Source organism: Eumetopias jubatus, unplaced genomic scaffold, assembly GCF_037043125.1.
Source record: "Eumetopias jubatus isolate StellerSeaLion01/CBP00866 unplaced genomic scaffold, mEumJub1_p1.0 scaffold_6, whole genome shotgun sequence".
Lineage (NCBI taxonomy): Eukaryota > Metazoa > Chordata > Mammalia > Carnivora > Otariidae > Eumetopias > Eumetopias jubatus.
Window position 1 is genome coordinate 9,893,028 of NW_028274812.1, and position 17,844 is coordinate 9,910,871.

The window sequence follows — 17,844 nt, forward strand, 5'->3', positions numbered from 1 at the left end:
ACCTGACAAGAACGATGGTCCCGTAATTGCCCAGGGTCTGCATGAGTTCTGTGCGCACATCTTCAGGAAACTCGTTTTTCTCTTCTAAGGTCGGTGACTGAAGGTTGACCACGACGGTGGCATCCAGGGGGCCCTGGAAAGAAGACACTTCCCGAAACACCGTCTCCCGAGCACCCACATCGACTTCTTGAACCTCCACCTCCACGATCGCCAGCACAGGTCTGCGTTAGACACGGAGGGAAGAAAGTGACGGGTGACGGGGCCGAGCAGGTCCCAATCCCCAGAGCTCCGCTGTCAAGAGCGAACATCGATGACCCACGGGTGTGGCCCCAGCCCAGCGCCGGCACCTGGCTGTGCTGTCCTAGGCTCTCAGAGTCTATCTTTGCCCAATCTTAGCCTTGTCTTGGCATTCTCACCTAAGGGTGATTTAGAAAAAACAGTACCAGCCATTAGCAGAGATTTTTCTACGTGGTATTAGTCAGTACTGCCAAGGACGGAGAGAAGTGGGAATTCCCCCTTGGCTAGCGGTTCAAACTTTTCGGAGGGCTATTTGGCAATTGCTGTTAAGAATCTCAAAAATGGGGAGCCTGGGTGGCTCAGATGGTTAGGCATCTGCCTTCGGCTTAGGTCATGATCCCAGGGTCCTGGGATCGAGTCCCGCGTCGGGCTCCCTGCTCCTTGGGAGCCTGCTTCTCCCTCTGCCTCTCTCTCTCTCTCTCTCTGTCTTTCATGAATAAATAAATAAAATCTTTAAAAAAAAAAAGAATCTCAAAAATGTTCATCTCTTTTAACCTACTAATTTTAATTCTAGGACTCTGTTCTAAGAAAGTGACCAGAGATTCACATAAAGATTTGTACACAGGATGATTGTTACAGCACTGTTGATGGAAGGGGGAAGGGGAAACAGTCTATCTGTCCCATGACAGGGAAACCGGTTATGGTGCAGCCACATGATAATATTTTACACAATTAATAAGAATAATGTCAGAGAAGTCGAGTTGACATACCCAGGAAAACAGATCAGCAGGAAATAATGCAACCGTTTATTGCCATTGTGATATAGGGGTGGGTTTACTCTCTTTACAAAAATTTAGGAAATCCTCTATTATGAAGATTATGTAATCTTCCTGAAGACTTTTATAATACAGCATTAAGTGGAAACAAAACAGAAGACAAAATAGTAGATGATATGGCAGTGACCTTTAAAACCAGGGAACACTGCAAAAATGAAGAGATGTGAGTGATAATCAGTATGCTCCTCCCACAAATTTGTATCGCCATTGTTAGATTTTTGGGGTTTTTTGGCATCTAGAAAAAAAAAGAAGACGGAGAAAAATCTGATGCAGGGATATGCACTAAGTGAGTGGCAGAAAACCTTCTGGGAGAAACTGCACATGCTTAAGAGAAGCCTCCTCGCTGAGGAAGGCAGGGGCAGGTGCAGATGCTCACGGGCAGCGCCCCCAGCAGCGCCCCCATAGCGAATGGGCTTCGGATACGTGGGACGACTGCATGGATCTGCAGAGAATGAGGCTGGCGGGAAAAAGCCAGTCTCCCCCCCTCCCCCCCGCATTCTGATTCCATTTATGTAACATGCTTGGAATGACAAAATTATGGAAAGGGAGAAGAAGAGCAGCGGCGGACAGGGGTTAGGGAGCAGGGCTGTGAAAAGGCGCCGGGAGGCATCCCTCTGATGAAGGAGATGTTCTGTGTCTTGACAGTGACATGGCTGCTATCCTGGTGGTGACACTGTGCTACAGAGTGACAGGATCTCCTCACTGCGGGGCCCGGGAAAGAGTACTCGAGCTCTGTATTATTCTTTACAGTCGCATGCCAATCTAGAATTACCCCAACATAAAACGTTTAATTTAAAATATGAATGTAGTAAAGCAAAACGGTAAGTCTGCAAAATATAATCCTAACGTCCCTATACGCATACATGTATGTAAAAGGGTGTCTGCACACGAGCACATACACGCCGCACACAGGTTAACATTTTGGTGTAAAGTCTTCTAATGCACACGGAAAATGCAGATGACACCCAACAGACCACTGCAGACACTGTCTCAGAGGGTGGAACTACGGAGGGTTTGTTTGTGGACGTATGTCTCCCCTAACTGTCGATAACTGAAAGGCTCTGCTTTTGTAATCGGAAAAATCCACAAATGTCTAAGTCACACCTCAAACCAGTATGTCCAGATCTGCAGCTCCCAGCATCCCAGTTGAGCAAAGGCTACTCCGTCCTTCCGGCTGCTCAGGCCAAACTCTGGGGTCCTCCTCAAATCTGCTCCCCCCCAAAACCCCATCCAATCCCTCAGGCAATTCTGTGGGCTCCAATTTCAAAATCTATCAAGAACCCAACTGCTTCTGGCCATGGGGACCCGTGACCACCTGGTCCAAGGCTGGCACTACCCTTGCTTACTGCACTAGCTTCTTCCCTGGCCCCACTGGACTCCCTTTGGCTGATTCTGTCAACACCTCATCAGATAATGCCACTCTTCAGCCTGAGTCAAACCCAACATTCTTGTGGCCCACGGGGTTCCTCACGGCCTGCACTGCTTGCCTGGCTCCTATGACCTCCTCTACTCTTTCCACTCCACCTCGATTCTCTGGATCCCTGAAGGTTCGCCGCCTCGCCCTGGAATGCTCTCCCCCCGTCACCCCTATGGCTCACACTCTCACTTCTTTCAGGTCTGGGCCTCCACGGTCATCATATCCAAAAGGCCTTCCTTGAACACTGGGTATAAAAGAGCACCAACCCTTTGAGTCTTGTCACTACTATTTTTCCTTTCACATTTGTTTACTGTCTGTCTGTCCTCATTAGACAATTCCATGAGAATATGGTCTTGTCTCTTTTGTTCACTGTGCCAGGGACAGGGCCTGCTATACAAGGCCCTTTGGTGAACAGAAGTTAAATGAATTGCTTCTAAAGACACTCGCTGACCTTGCAAACCAATACTTTGCTATAGAAAGTCCTATAACTGGAGATTTTCCAAGGTTCCTTTCTAGGTGTGGATTTGCCACAACAGGTTTCCTAAGAATTTAGAATATCTGAAGTTTTAGACCTACTGGCTGACCAGCTCTTGATCACCAACTCTCTCTCCTAATTTCTTTCCTTGTATAAGTTGAAACTGACAGGCTAGTTTTGGTAGCAGCCACGGGAAGATCAAACCCTTCCTATTCACACCCTCAAATGCCATCCTCTGTCTCTTTAAAGATGTTCCATGAGACTAATCTCCCTCTGTGGCTGGTCCCAGCGCACACCGAGCTGACTGACCCTGCTGCTGTGTTCCATCCATAATGCAAGACACGTCAGGCCAAACCAACAGCTCAGAGCATTTAAGAACTCAGAATCCAATACTTAGAAACCATTTCGCATTTGTAATGATAAAATATTAGAAGAAAAATGTCACCAGTAGGTAAATGGGTAAATTCCATCGATATACTTAGTGGAATACTGAACAGCAATTACAAGGGAATGAGCCAGGTCTGTTAATGCCGGCGTGATTGCATCTCAAAGACATTAAGTGACAAAAAAGCAAGTTGCACAATGACATCATTTATAGGAATTTAAATTGCAAAATACTACAGGCTGCATCTTTGCAATTTTCATAAATGAGGTCCTTTATGATCTGAGCAATTACAATACCAACACGGATTCATTCTTGGTGGTGGGGACACAGCTACTGATCACACTATTCTTCGTTCTTTACCATATTTCACACGTGTGCACACACGCATCCCGGGGGGGACCACATGTCTGTTCTTTGTGGGGTTACGGGGATAAGCAGATGTCGCTTTCCGCAGCCCAGGAGAACGTGCCCGAGGCGGCGAGGACCGTACCTGTGATCAGATGCTTGCAGTTCAGCTCGGCCGTAATACTGGAGGGCACCAGGAGACCAGGAATGTCTGACGGTGCTGTCAGCATCTACATAGTTGTCTAGAAGGTTGAGTTCTCCAGCTACTCACAGGGATTCCAATCAAGAGACCCACACACAACAGAAAACAGTATCAACATATGGGAATGCCGACTGAGGAAGCCTACACCAGGGATCTACGGCACAGACACACCTGCCTCAGACTCGTTTGCTCTAACCTGCCGGGCCGGAAACCCTGCCGAGCTGGCCTGGGGGGGTCTAGGGTAGATCATCTATGGAGATGACCCAGCGCTGCCTACTTCCTCCCCGGTGGACAAGCTGAGTGGGAATGCAGACGTAGCTGTTGGGGTGCCCGTCCCAGGGCCCACAGGAACACAGGAAGTCTGCAGCCCCCTACGCAGGCAAAGCCGCGGCTAAGGACATCACGGTGCGCCTGCCTCTCGGTGCCCCGGGGGATGTCCACAGATGTCCAAAGACTGAGCCGAACGACGGGATTCCCTGCTTTGAAATCTCTGCGTCCATCTTGCCAGAAAAGCAGAGCTGTTTTACCTCTAGGTGCTCTAAATCGACCGCCCTTTCTAGTTGGCCATCACTAACAATTCAAAACGTACTTGACAATGAATTGAGAAAAAACTCTTCTTTCCTGCGTCTGGCTCATGTTCGATGTGGAACTGGAGCTTTAAGCAGGTCAGTGCTTGGTTGAATGAAATGCGCCTGATCAAGTGCACGTGTGTGAGAGGGTGAGTCACCGGAGAGGGAGAGCCGCGGCTTCTCTCCTTGCTGTCCACCCAGAATGGAAGGCAGATGGCATGGTGTATGTGGGGGGGAGACAGCCGTGATGCGGGGGCAGGGCGAGCCGGGGGGTTCCCCAAAGCACAAATTCCAAAGCTTAGGAGCTACCAACTGGAATGACTTTCCTGTAGTTTGGGGTTATCAAAAAAGATGTTATTTATGTAGCAAAGGGCGCTGTGCTGAATAAACGTGACTGACTTGACTTCTACGCTACTGATCGTTCACCCTCCGCCAGCTCTGAGTGCGCACACATCTCTCGCACCTGTCCTGTCAAAAGAGTGCCTCTTCCTCCACCACAGGACCCTGTCTGTCCAGGCAGGGGTGCGGCATTTGTCACTTGTGTCGTAGGCGGCCGAGCCAACGTCATATTTGTAGGTAGGTCCAAAATTAATGGCGCCTTCATGAAAGTCTTTAAAAATCTATTGGGAGAAAAGACCAAGACCACCTTAGCTCTCCTAGATTCTGTACATCGTACGCAAAAACAAAAAACAGAAAAGTGCATTCCAGAGTGCTCTGTTCCTAAAAAGACACAGAATCTACATCATAGTTGTAAGTACGTTTAAAACTGAACACGTGTGTGCTATTTTGTTAGCAACAGAGTGATGATTATTCATTCCACTGACTTACACACCACCCCAGGATCTCCCACCCACCTCGGGTGTCCAACGTATCACCTCGCGGCGAGGACCCCAGGTGCCCATCCGTTCAGCACCAGACCTGGTGAAACGCCAGACCGTACCTAACAAGGCCTTGGTTGATATCTGCTAACTAAATGAGTTGGGTAAATAGAAGCATAGAACTGAAACTAAATTCTGTTTCTGTTTAGCTCTGGATCCAGCCCCAGGGCCGTGAGAAGACCCTGGAGCAGACCTCACTACTTCTCTCCGTGCATCTGTGGAAGGGTGTGGACAATACTGGTAGGAGGAAGGAAGAAAAACCTGTTCTAGAGAGGAAAGGTGTGGTTACATTTTCATCTGGCCACCCTTTGGCAATCCGGGGCAGGGCTGAGCGGGAAGTGAACAGAAAACCCCGAGGATGTCTGAATCTCGCTGTAGGAAAGACCTTACCTCCCCCAGCTCCGCACACTGGACCAGCTGTATTATTTTCAAAAGGTAAATGGAGCGGGGCCATGCTTCTGTCATCTGAGCCCCACCTGCTACAAAGCTAAGAGGCACCAAAACGAGCAGACGGTATAAGCTGGAGAAGATACACTTTGGGTCATCTGGAAGCTGGCCAGGGTGCCCTTGAAGAACTGAGGACAGATCCCATACTTGAATCTTTCCTATCACGTCATAGCCTAAGGAGTCACTAAAAAACTGCCTATGGGGGGGCACCTGGGTGGCTCAGTCAGTTGAGCATCTGCCTCTTGATTTTGGCTCAGGTCATGATCTTGGGGTCATGAGATTGAGCCCTGTATCAGGCTCCACGCTCAGTGGGAAGTCTGCTTGAGATTTTCTCCCTCTCCCTCTGCCCCTCCTCCCACTCACGCTCTGTCTCTCTAAAATAAATCAATAAATCTTTTTAAAAAATTGCACATGCATCATGTAGGGGATAAACATGAACTCTGTAGTTTGACAGTTGTGGACTGCATCTGTGTGATGGCTCTGTGTACTGACTGTGTGATCTTGGACTCATTTGACCTGGGCCTCAGTTTTCTTGTCTATAAAATGGGTATAATACCTAATTTGTAGGATGGTCTGGAGGATTATCCACAGCAGCTGGTATATAAAGTATATCAAATATTGTTCTAATGTGTGTGTGCTCACCACTGAGAAACAGAGATCTCCCGAAAACAGAGTGCTTGGAGTGTCACTCGGTGGCTGAGGACATAGAAGTACGGCAGACCCTACAGGGCTGGCCCGTGAGTACCTGGTGGGGTGGTCAGCATTCAGCAGCCTCACACAGCACTGCACTCAATGGGGATGCGCGGCCCTTCCAAGCAGCTCTGACTCCAGCAGAGTGTGCTGCTGACTTAAGAGCCCAACTTACTTTCCCACTTGATTTCTGTAGCTGCAGCTGATCAAATTCCAGAAGTTTCTTCCAGTCTTGGCGTTTGACAAAATAGAAGACTTCCTCATAAGTGAGATCGATGCGGTAGTTGAAATCGCCGCACCAAAACACGTAATCGTGGGAAAAAATATTCCTTCCCTGTTAAAGAAAATCACAGTCATTTCGGCCCATTTGCAGAGGAGGTGGAGGAGTGGGAGGGAAACTCACCATGCAGATGGTACAGATGTGTGTTTTTTCTTAAAATGTTACTTAACAAAAGACTTCCCACGGAGCATCTCATCTTTCCTTAATCCCATACACCTACTGAGGAGCATTTACGTGGCTTTCTTCATTTTAATTTATTTATTTTAAAGATTTTATTTATTTGACAGAGAGAGAGGGAACACAAGCGGGGGAGTGGGAGAGGGAGAAGCAGACTCCCCGCGGAGCAGGGAGCCCGACGCGGGGCTCGATCCCAGGACCCCGGGATCACGGCCTGAGCCGAAGGCGGACGCTTACCCAACTGAGCCCCCCAGGCGCCCCTTCCTTCATTTTAAACGACGGTGTTTTTGAGTGGTTTGGAGAAAGCTCATCTCCAACTGGGAAGCATGACTTCCCATCTTCACTGCACCCGCCCCAGCTCTGAGATCGGGCTGTGCTGCTTTCATTATGTCTACATCCAAAGACGAGTTGCCCAAACACTGTGTTATGAGGATCAGGCTTAAGAACATAAAAATGCTCGAAATGGGCAACTCTGTAAACTGTCGTGGATTTTATCCATTTCCACCCTGTGACCCTCTGCCCCATTCTTTTCTCCCCCGCCCTGTCTAACCCACCCTGCGCCCGTGGTCCCCCAGCGCAGCCCTGGAGAGCACGGGATCCTCGCCCCTCCTTGCCTGCCACGAATCACATGCCAATGACCGCGGCCACAATATACCCCACCCCCATCTACCTGCGCTGGGCTCTGTCCTGGGGTTTCATCACTAACACGTAACAAAGGCAACTTTGGACTCAGATCTGCCTAATTCCAAAGTCTGTTTCTATTATCCTCATGTGGCATTTCCACTCCCTGCAACCCACGGCAGTAATCTGGACAGAAGATTAACATGATCACAACCAAATCAATGAGTGTGTAGAGCCCTGCTGCCCAAGAGAATGTTCTACAGTGATGTAAATGTTCTCCATCCACACTTTCCAAAACAGGAGCCACCAGCCACAAGCAGCCACTGCGTGGCCGCCAAGACACACGGCCAGTGTAACCAAGGAACTTTTTATTTCATTTAATTTTAATGAATTTAAACTTAAATACCTGCTTGTGGCTTGTCTACTGGGCAGCACAGGTATAGAGTATTAACTTATAGGTATCCTCGATATTTCTGTTGTTGAAAAAAAAAGCTCCATTATAAGCCCTTTGAATAGTTTCAATGTGTCCAAAGTTTACTATTTCAAAATAGCACTCTTAAGTGAGAAGAGAGGGACTTTTTTTTTTAACTAAACGGACACACAAAGAAAACATGCACCATGTCCTCTGTAGTTCCAGAAGACTTCACGTTGTAAATTTCCCAACCCTGTCTGTTTCTTCTTTAATCCAAGAAATAGAAACTACAGCAGAGATTACAGCATTTATTAGTGAAAATGAAAGTTTTCGCCTGGAGTACTTGTGCAGCCCCGTACACAGGATGTCAGGTTTATGGGATCTATCTGGGCTCACACGGAGGAGCTCCATGACCCAGCCAGCTGTGTCACGGACACAGGCAGGACATGGGACGGAAAGAGCTGGCCTCCCCTCACTGCAGGGAGACAGGGGGTCTGCACCAGGCTGAAGGTGTGCAGGCAATCATCTCTGCACAGGAAGGGGAACATCTGAATGTGAGTCTAGAAAGGCCCTCCGCGGGCTTTGGGGTGGAAACCCCTGACACCACTAGAGGGCAGCATGGTGCACGCTATCAGCAACCGGGGAGACCAGGCGGGGGGATCTAGGGCTCCTCCAACATGAATACACAGATTCCAAAAAAAAAACAAAACAAAACAGGCCTTCTTATCTGAGCTGCAACAGAAGGTAGGTCTGAAGACCATGAATCTTAAGAAAACCAAGTCTCGTACTGTTTGGATTCAGATGTTCTTCACCAACTTGGACAAAGCATGGACAGTGAATGAGAAAATCAGAAAACGCACACAAATGCAAAGAAAATGTAGGGTGCATAAGGACATTCGGGAAATGTGTAACAGAGACAGGGCACAGAACGCTCCAGGGACATCCCCTGGACTTAGCTCTACTGTCCCAGCCCAAGTCACTTCCCTTCCCGGGGGCAGGGACCCTCCGGAGTCACACCCCCGATGCCTGGCCTCTCTCGGCAACTCAGAAAACCACGCACAGGGCCGCACTGAGCAGGGAGCTAGCACGCACGCCCCGGTCACATTCCAGGCCACCAAACACCCGTGCCACGGTGCTCTCACCATCGGGAAACTCAGCTTCTGGGTGATCTCCCTGTAGTCTTCGTTCCTCTCCTTCACCTGGGACTGCCCGGCCGTCAGGTGGCTGCACACGAAGCAGAAGCTGGTGCTGTGGAACTGAAAGCGGATGCCCACGGCCCCTTTGTTCCCTGCCTTTCCCCCCATGCCTGTCTTCACCGTGTCCATGGCCACGTCCCTGCAACACAGAAGGTGCACATGCGGTGGCTCCTTAGCCGCTAGGACGGAGAAGCACGAACCAGCTTTGCGGCGGCCAAGAGCTGGGCTGCTCAATCACCTCTTGGGCGGCCAGGCCACCCGGTGACTGCCCCGGCCGTCACTCCTGACCTCTCTCCTCTCCCTGTGGCGGGGCCCGGAGGACCGTCTCCACTGCCCCAACTCTCAAGTGTCCTGAGCTCACAAAGGCACCCGGGAAGCTTTCACCTCCACCCCGGCTTTCCGCTCCCGAGTTCTCATCCTCCTTGTTGCCCATGACACAGCTCACCCTGCCCCACGCCTCACTTTCCTGCAAAGCGCAGGAGGTGCCATCAGGTAACCAACAAGTGTCAAGAAGCAGGAATCGTCCAGTTATTTGTGCAGGGATTCGTAGGCTTTTCCACGCAGACACCTGCTCCCCGGGACTGTCAGCGGGCAGACAAGGTGAGGGAATAACTGCTTTCACCCACGCACTTTGGACACCGCCCAACTGCCAGAACAAACACTTGAGGCGGACACGGACTTAAAGATTTTCCCAAAGTCAAAGGAGAGGACGATGAGCATGGGGCACAGTCATGCTCTCCCCGCACTGCCCCTAGCATGCCTCTGTTCCTCTAAATATTCAGAGGTGTTCAACCGGGAGGGGGAAAAGTTCAGCCTGGCATAGGCAGTGACTTCAGCCTGGCATGGGAGGAAATTCTATGGATATGAGTGAGACCAGGTAGCAGTGGGAAGTTATGAGTCATTGAAGGAAAAGGTGAGTTCTTCCCAAACCTTAAACACACACGCACGCAGACACACGCACACACATACATGCATGCACACGCATGCACACACACGCACATGCACGCGGACACACACACGCAGACACACATGCATGCATATGCGCACACACATGCATGCACACACGCAGACATGCATGCACACACGCACACACGAACGCGCACACACACATGCGCACACACATGCATGCACACACGCACATGCACGCACACACATGCACGCACACATGCACACACATGCATGCACACACATGCACACACATGCACACACACACTCTTTCCTATGAGGACACCCATTTGCTGAGTGTTCCCTATCTGACACACACAAAGCGGTCACTTTAGGGGCATTACAATGGGGTAACAGCAGCAGAGGCTTTCTGCCCACACATCTTATTTAGAACTCTTTTAAAAAGAGACAAAAGAATTGGCATTTCCTGATGAGTTACTCAGCTCTTGGTCAGAGGTTTCCTGTCTAAAACTTCAATAAGGAATCCCTTTCCTTGCACAAAACCGAGCTTGGGAGGACAACAATCACTCCTTCTGAAAGAGTTCAGCTTCCTGGCCCGCAAGGTTCCCACTGTGGCTTTTTAATCGTCAGACAATATTCTATTCAGCCTGCTTTGTCCTTGGGGGGTTGCTACATTTATCTAGAATAATGGCAAGTCCTGATTCCTGTTGCAGGAGGGGAGGAGGAAGAGGAAGTCTGAACAAAACACCAAGACAAACGACCCCACGCGCCCCAGATGTTCATAAACGAAATGTTCTTACCTGATGAATGGGACATGGTATGGACGTACAAAGATATACAGACAGACGCCCACCAGCTGTGCCGAAGTCAACAGAATGTACCTATGAGAGCGTGAGATGGCTTTCTGGAGCTGCTCACCCCACATCTTCCTGTTGGTGGTACTGGTAAAGACGAGAATCAAATGACACTTTACAGTCTGCTGGACATGGGCTCTCCCACTGACAAGCTCCTTCTGCCCTTATTCCCTTTATAGAACTAGTGTCACACTGTCCCCACGCCCATGTTAGTGCCATGCCGTCACTCCTGCACTGGACTACCCGTGTATTTCTGGTTGTGTCGTACACATCATCGCACATACCTCACCTGACCCCTGCCACCTAAAACCCGACACAGCACCTTGCTCATAAGAGCTGCAGAGATCAGGTTTTACTACTTGTTCAGAAAGCTCCTTGAAATTAAACTAGGAAAGAAAAGGTCCAGTTGACCCCAAACAAAACATTAATGCAGTGGTTTTCTTTGTGTCTGTAGAGAGAAGAGAAGCACCTTCCCGGGTAGAGGTGAATCAGCACCCTCCCAGGCCGGCCCTCAGCCCCCACCCTGTGGCGTGTGCACACGCCAGCTCACAGCATGACTCAGCCTCCACACATGTCCGAGAATATATAGTAGTAACCTGCCCTTCCTTCTATTTCCTTAATTTGCAAAGAAGGAGGAACCAGAGGTGCACATCTGTGTGTGGGGGAGGGGAAGGGGGGAGTGCAATCGGGAGTACGTACACCCCGAGGGTCACAGGGCAGTGGGTGCAGCAGCAGGATGGACCCAGTGTCCTGCTCCTGGCCAGGCGCCTGGCTCAGGAAAACCTTGGGTGAGTTTCAGGGTGCAATCCTGCACCCCTCGTGCCCGGATGCTCACCTGGCATTGACGATATTCCCTGCGCTCAGCTCCACCATCTCTTCAAACCCCACGGCAAATATGTCAGCTGGGCTGTCCTCATCTAGGGGGAAAGGCGGGAGTTGAGGGAAATCAGACAGCACAAGGTGTGCGTTTGTGGACGTGTGGGGTGCCACGTGTGCCCCGTTTGAGCCCAGGTGTGCCACTGCTCGGGTGCACTCGTCCAGATGATTCAGTGAAGCTCCACACTGATCCCCACCTTCCCTCACCTCCCCCGGTGCCCATGGCCTCTCCCGGTCTCCATCCTGCGACACGTTAGTGACCTCTCCACGCCTCTGTTCCCTTGTCTGCAGAAGGGGCGATAACCGCCACCTCACGAGGGCGACGGGAAGCATCCACACCCGCCCCACCTGGCAGGTAGTAAGGGCACGGCCCTGTGGGTTCCTCTTCCTCCCCAACATATCACGTGCATCCCCAGCATCCGCATCAGACCCAAAGGCACGTCTCACGCTCGCCAACTCCGTGCTTTGCCCAGTGCAGGCCCAGCCTTGCCCGGCTCATGACAGACTGATGTGGTTCTGTCCCAGGGGCTGCCATCCTGGTGACCGGAGGGGAAACCCTGCCCAGCTCGGGGACCGCAGAGGTCTCCTACAGAAACGTATTTTATGGGGAACACAGCAGGGTGAGGTGGTGCTCATCCATCCTCTCTGTGGCCCCTTTAAGGAAGCAGAGGGGTTAATATGGCCCCTGCAGCCACTGGCCGCATCTCTCCAGGGCGTCCCCCCACCCCTTCTGCCACTCAGCCCCTGAGCCCTCAGGCCAGGCTGCCGTTCCCAGCGCTGCAGAAAGGGAGGCCCCGCCCTCCCTGACTCCACTGGGGGAGGCCAGGCCGTCCACTTCCTTTCCTGTTGGCCTCACAGGGCAACCTGGAAGCACAAGCTTAAGCGGCTTGGAGTTTTTCTTTGTTTAAGGAAAAAAATACCCATCTGTCTGCTCTGCTGGCAAGAGTCCCCACAACCCCTCCCCGCTCCCGAACCCGGTGAGTTTCTAGTGGGGGCACTGCTGAGCCCGCCATCCCAATAAAATCCCCTGCAAAGGAAGAGCCGGCTTGCTGTCACCACGCACCCATCCCTGCAGGCACATGAAGAGCCATTTTTCCAAGAAGGGGGAAGGAAGCTCCCTCAGCTGGGGCTGCTCTCATGTTCTCGGCACGTACAGGGCCTGCCCCGGACGGGGTGGGGGGGGGGCACTGTGAATGGTCACCACCGACCCAAGAATCCCAGGAACCCCAGCCTGTGGACTCAAGCCAGCTTGGGCCTCATGGCAGCAGGGGTGGCTGCAGACTGCCCGTGACAGTGAGGGACGGGCTCTGGGCACGGCTTGGGGCGGCTGCTGAGAACGCGCGGCTCCTGCCCAACCCCCGGCAGAGAACGGAGGCCGGCTCTCTTGCAGAATCCGAGGCAGCTGGGAAGAGCCAGCCCCACGATAACGCTGACAGCAGAAAATCATTTATGCTTCAAATCCTGCACCGTGAGGCCCTTTCTGCATTACCTTGCATGATGTAAGACAAAGGTGAAGTGCCAAACTTAAGAATTATTTTGTTCTTAAAAGGCACGCAATTCTTTTGTGATGACTTAATGTGAATGTGCAGACAGAGGCATTTGGAGAGAAGGCGGGGGCAGATGCTCCGGGTCAGCAGCAACATGAAATGTGTGTGTGCCTGGCTCCAGCCCGGTTTCCTACAGTAACGTGGCTCAAGGGGCCACGTCCTCCTCTCGACAAAGATGGCTCTGGTGAGCAAAACCGCAAACCGAGAAACCTCCGTCTGGGAAAAGAGAGACACCCCCCCCCCCCACTCCGACGATGCTTCCACACATTTGTCAAGTAATTGTCCAGATGTGCTCTGGACACCCGCACCACAGCCCTTTCTAAACCTTCTGAGGTGTGAGAACACCAAATACCAAATCGCAGGAGTCCCGGGCTGCGGAAGAGGTGAAACCCAGGGCTCCCCGGAATCTGCATGTGGCGGTCAAGGCAGCGGCGCTCACCCTGGGGTCCCGCGAGGCTGGCGCGCTTCGGGGAGTCGAGCAGCCAGTCGGCCAGCTCGGCCGTGCCAAGGAGGTTGCTCCTGAACTGCTTGCCTCCGTTCACGTTCCAGGTCCCTGTGGCGATGCGGATCCGCTTGAAATGCGTGAATTCCGACTGGCGCTCTGCCATGGCTCTCAGGATCCTGGGCGTCACTGCGAGGAGGCAGGAGAGGGCGCGTGTGTCTGCACTGCCCAAGCACGCGCCTCCTCCCAAAACATGCAGGGGGCTCCCTGTCGGAGAGGGGGCTGCAGATCCTACACACTGGGGCCAGGTATGCTCCTCGAGAAGGTGGGAAGAGGCTATAGCCAGGGGCACCTGGGGGGCTCCGTCGGTTGGGCGAATGCCTTCAGCTCAGGTCGTGATCCCGGGGTCCTGGGATCGAGCCCCGCATCAGGTTCCCTGCTTGGCGGGGAGTCTGCGTCTCCCTTTCCTCTGCCTCTCCCCCTGCTTGTGCTCTCTCTCTAGCTCTCAAATAAAAAAAAAAAAAAATCTTTTTTTTTTTTTAAGATTTTATTTATTTGAGACAGAGAGAATGAGAGAGAGAGAGAGAGAGAGAGAGCACATGAGAGGGGGGAGGGTCAGAGGGAGAAGCAGACTCCCCGCCGAGCAGGGAGCCCGACGCGGGACTCGATCCCGGGACTCCAGGATCATGACCTGAGCCGAAGGCAGTCGCCCAACCAACTGAGCCACCCAGGCGCACCCCCCACCCCCAAAAAAATCTTAAAAACAAACAAAAAAAGGAGGCTAAAGCCACCATAACCAGTACGCCTGCCTGGGGCATTTTTGTCACAAAGTCCCGAAAACACAGGACCAGACATTCCTCCTCCATATGCTTTAACCAACCAGACTCCACAGGGAGTCTCTGCCTCAGCACTTCCTCCACGATCCAGTGGGGACATAAGCAAGGGGACATTGCAACCTACCACACTCCGAACGCCTGTATCTAAGACTTGAAACGTCTTACCCCTTCTCTGCCTTTTTCACCCTCCATCCCTCAGGAAAGGTTTATGTTTGCTTTTTGTTGGACTCAAGTCTTTAAAAAATCCTTACTCTGAACCAGGTCCATCTTCTACATATCCAAAATATATTCCATTTTTTAAAGTAGTGACTTACCTCACATCGAAGTCATGCCTACCTACCTACTTAGTAAGACGCTGTGCTACGCAGACCCTTATTTCCGGGTCAACACAAATAACCACCTTGGCTGTTGGAAGCCAAGTGAGAGTCTCCCATGGAAGAATGGAAGCAGCAAAGGGGCTGTGAAACCACGTTAAGTACGGGCAAATTAATTTTTCAAAAATTTCTTAAAGCTTACACATTCTTATAAGGAAAAATGTTGGGTTCTCCCCTTTTCTCCACTGAGAGCTCTACAGCATTTACAGGATCTAGGTAGTAAGATGCCATTAAAATTCCCTCAAAGAAACCTCTAGCTCATTCACAGGTGGAAGCTAAAAAATCAAAACCACCGTAAAAACCATGAACTCATAGATACAGAGAACAGACTGGGGGCTGAGGGCGCTGAGGTTGAGAAGGGTGAAGGGAGTCAAAAGTACAGTTATAAAATCAGTAAGTCCTGGGGGGCCACCACAGTTTATAATACTGTGTTGCATATTTCAAAGTTGCTAAGAGAGCCATCTTAAAGGGTCTCTTCATAAAAAAAAACTTTTTTGTAATTATGTGTGTGGATGGATATTAACTAAACTTACTATGATAATTTCACAATGTATACAAATATCAAATAATTATGTTGTGCGCGTGAAAGTAACAATGTCCTATTTCAACTGTATCTCAGCTAAGAAGAAGAAACCTCTAGCTATTGACAGAAGCATGACAGTCTTGGTCCCTGAGAGCAGGAGCTGTCCTGAGCCCCGGAGACAACCACTTCTTCTCCCTCTTCCAGTTCTATAGTGTCCTGGGACCCTAACAAAAGGAGGTCACTCTCTGGTGATGGGGATCAAGAACCCACTGGGGCTGAGAAAGGGTTTCCGGTAGGAGTTAGCACTCCGAGAAATTGACACGTAGAATAGTACAGGGTCTCCTGCAGCATCTTCTTGACTTTCCCCCTCCTCTTGGCTTGGAAACATACAAGAAAGTATAAGAGTGGGCTCGCACTCAAGGCCAGAAAGCACAGGCCCCCAGGAAATACAGTGATAGCTGCTACTGTATACATATTTTGTATATTCCTCTGCCTCAGTCATGCCAGGACCAGGTACCATTCAACTAGAGTCCATGCCTATCACCCAAAGCCTACCAGCATTACTCAAGCTGGCCAATCCTAAGCTGTTTACCCTGTCTTGCCTTTCCTGCGGAAACCCCAATAAACCCCTGTGTGGCATGCCCTCCGTGTCTAGGACCTGCAAGTATAGTAGAGATTTCTTTAAACTGAGGTAAAATTGGTATATAACATTATATAAGTCTCAGGTGTAAAACATTGCAGCTCTACATCTGTATGCCCTACAAAATGTCTAGTTACCATCTTTCACCATACATTTGACCCCCTTCTCCCATTTGTCCACCCCCCCCACCCCGGTAACCACCAATTTGTTTGTATCTATAAGTTTCCTTTTGTTTTAGATTCCACGAGGGAAATCACGTGGTATCTGTCTGTCTCCACCTAACTTATTTCACTTAGCATAATACCTTCAAGGTCCATCCAGGTCATTGCAAAAGGCAGGATTTCATTCCTTTTTGTGGCCAAGTAGTATTCCAGTGTGTGTGTGTGTGTGTGTGTGTGTGTGTGTGTGTGTGTGTGTGTGTGCGCGCGTGTGCATGCATTACATCCTCTTTATACATCTAGTGATGGGCACTTGGCTTGTTCCATTTCTTGGTTATTGTAAATAATGCTGCAACAAACATAAGGGTATGTATATCTTTTTGAATCAATATTTTTATATTCTTCAGATGAATCTGCAGAAGTGGAAGGCTGGATCATATGGTAGTTCTATTCTTAATTTTCTGAAGAATCTCCATACTGCTTTCCATACTGACTGTGCCAATTTACATTCCCACAAACAGTGCACAACGACTCCCTTATCTTCACAACCCTCTCCAATGCTTGTCTTTCTGACCAGTGTGAGGTTAGATCTTACTTTCATTTTGATTTGCATTCCCTAGTAATTAATGATGTTGAACATCTTCTCATGTGCTAGTTGACCATCCATATGTCTTCTTCGTAAATAGGTCTATTCTGATTCTCTGCCCATTTTGTAAAAATCAGGTTGCTTGATTTTTTTTTTGTTGCTGGTGAATTGTAGGAGTTCTTTACATATTTTGGATATTAACTCCTTATCCAATTAGGATTGGCAAAAATAGGGCGCCTGGGGGGCTCAGTTGGTTAAGCGACTGCCTTCAGCTCAGGTCATGATCCTGGAGTCCCTGGATCGAGTTCCGCATCGGGCTCCCTGCTCAGCGGGGAGTCTGCTTCTCCCTCTGACCCTCCCCCCATCTCATGTGCTTTCTCTCTCTTTCATTCTTTCTCTCTCAAATAAATAAAATCTTTAAAAAAATAAAAAGGATTGGCAAAAATATTCCCCCATTCCGTAGGCTGCCTTGCATTTTTTTTTTTTTTTTTGAGGGGGGTAAAGTGGGAGAGGGAGAGAGAGAGAGAGAGAATCTTAAGCAGGCTCCATGCCCAGCATGGAGCCCGATGCGGGGCTTGATCTCACAACCCTGAGATCTTGACCTGAGCTGAAACCAAGAGTCGGACGCTTAACTGAGCCACCCAAGCACCCCTGACTTTTTTGTTCTGGTGATTTCTTTTGCCATGCAGAAACTTTTCCGTTTGATGTAACCCCATCTGTTTATGTGTGCTTTTGTTTCCCTTGCCTTTGAAGTCAGATCCAAAAAAACATTGCTTAGAGCAATGGTGGAGAGCTTACCACCTGTGTTTTCTTCTAGGAATTTTATGATTTCAGGTCTTATATTCAAGTGTTTAATCCATGTTGAGTTGATTTTTGTGTATGGTGTAAGATAGGGGTCTAGCTTCATTTTTTTGCATGTGGCTGTCTAGTTTCCC

The 17,844-nt window shown here is 50.1% G+C and overlaps 1 protein-coding gene across 1 annotated transcript in view; it reads right to left on the reverse strand.

Moving 5' to 3' along the window:
• The window catches only part of SYNJ2 (synaptojanin 2), a 73,773-nt gene that overhangs the window by 14,334 nt on the left and 41,595 nt on the right, over window positions 1-17,844 (reverse strand). Inside the window, exons 11-18 of the mRNA XM_028103246.2 lie at window positions 13,790-13,981; window positions 11,763-11,844; window positions 10,874-11,014; window positions 9,114-9,306; window positions 6,657-6,815; window positions 4,930-5,086; window positions 3,841-3,958; window positions 3-221 (exon numbers count right to left, since the gene is read on the reverse strand). Coding sequence (XP_027959047.2) covers window positions 3-221; window positions 3,841-3,958; window positions 4,930-5,086; window positions 6,657-6,815; window positions 9,114-9,306; window positions 10,874-11,014; window positions 11,763-11,844; window positions 13,790-13,981 — 1,261 coding nt within the window. The remainder of the gene's footprint in view (window positions 1-2; window positions 222-3,840; window positions 3,959-4,929; window positions 5,087-6,656; window positions 6,816-9,113; window positions 9,307-10,873; window positions 11,015-11,762; window positions 11,845-13,789; window positions 13,982-17,844) is intronic.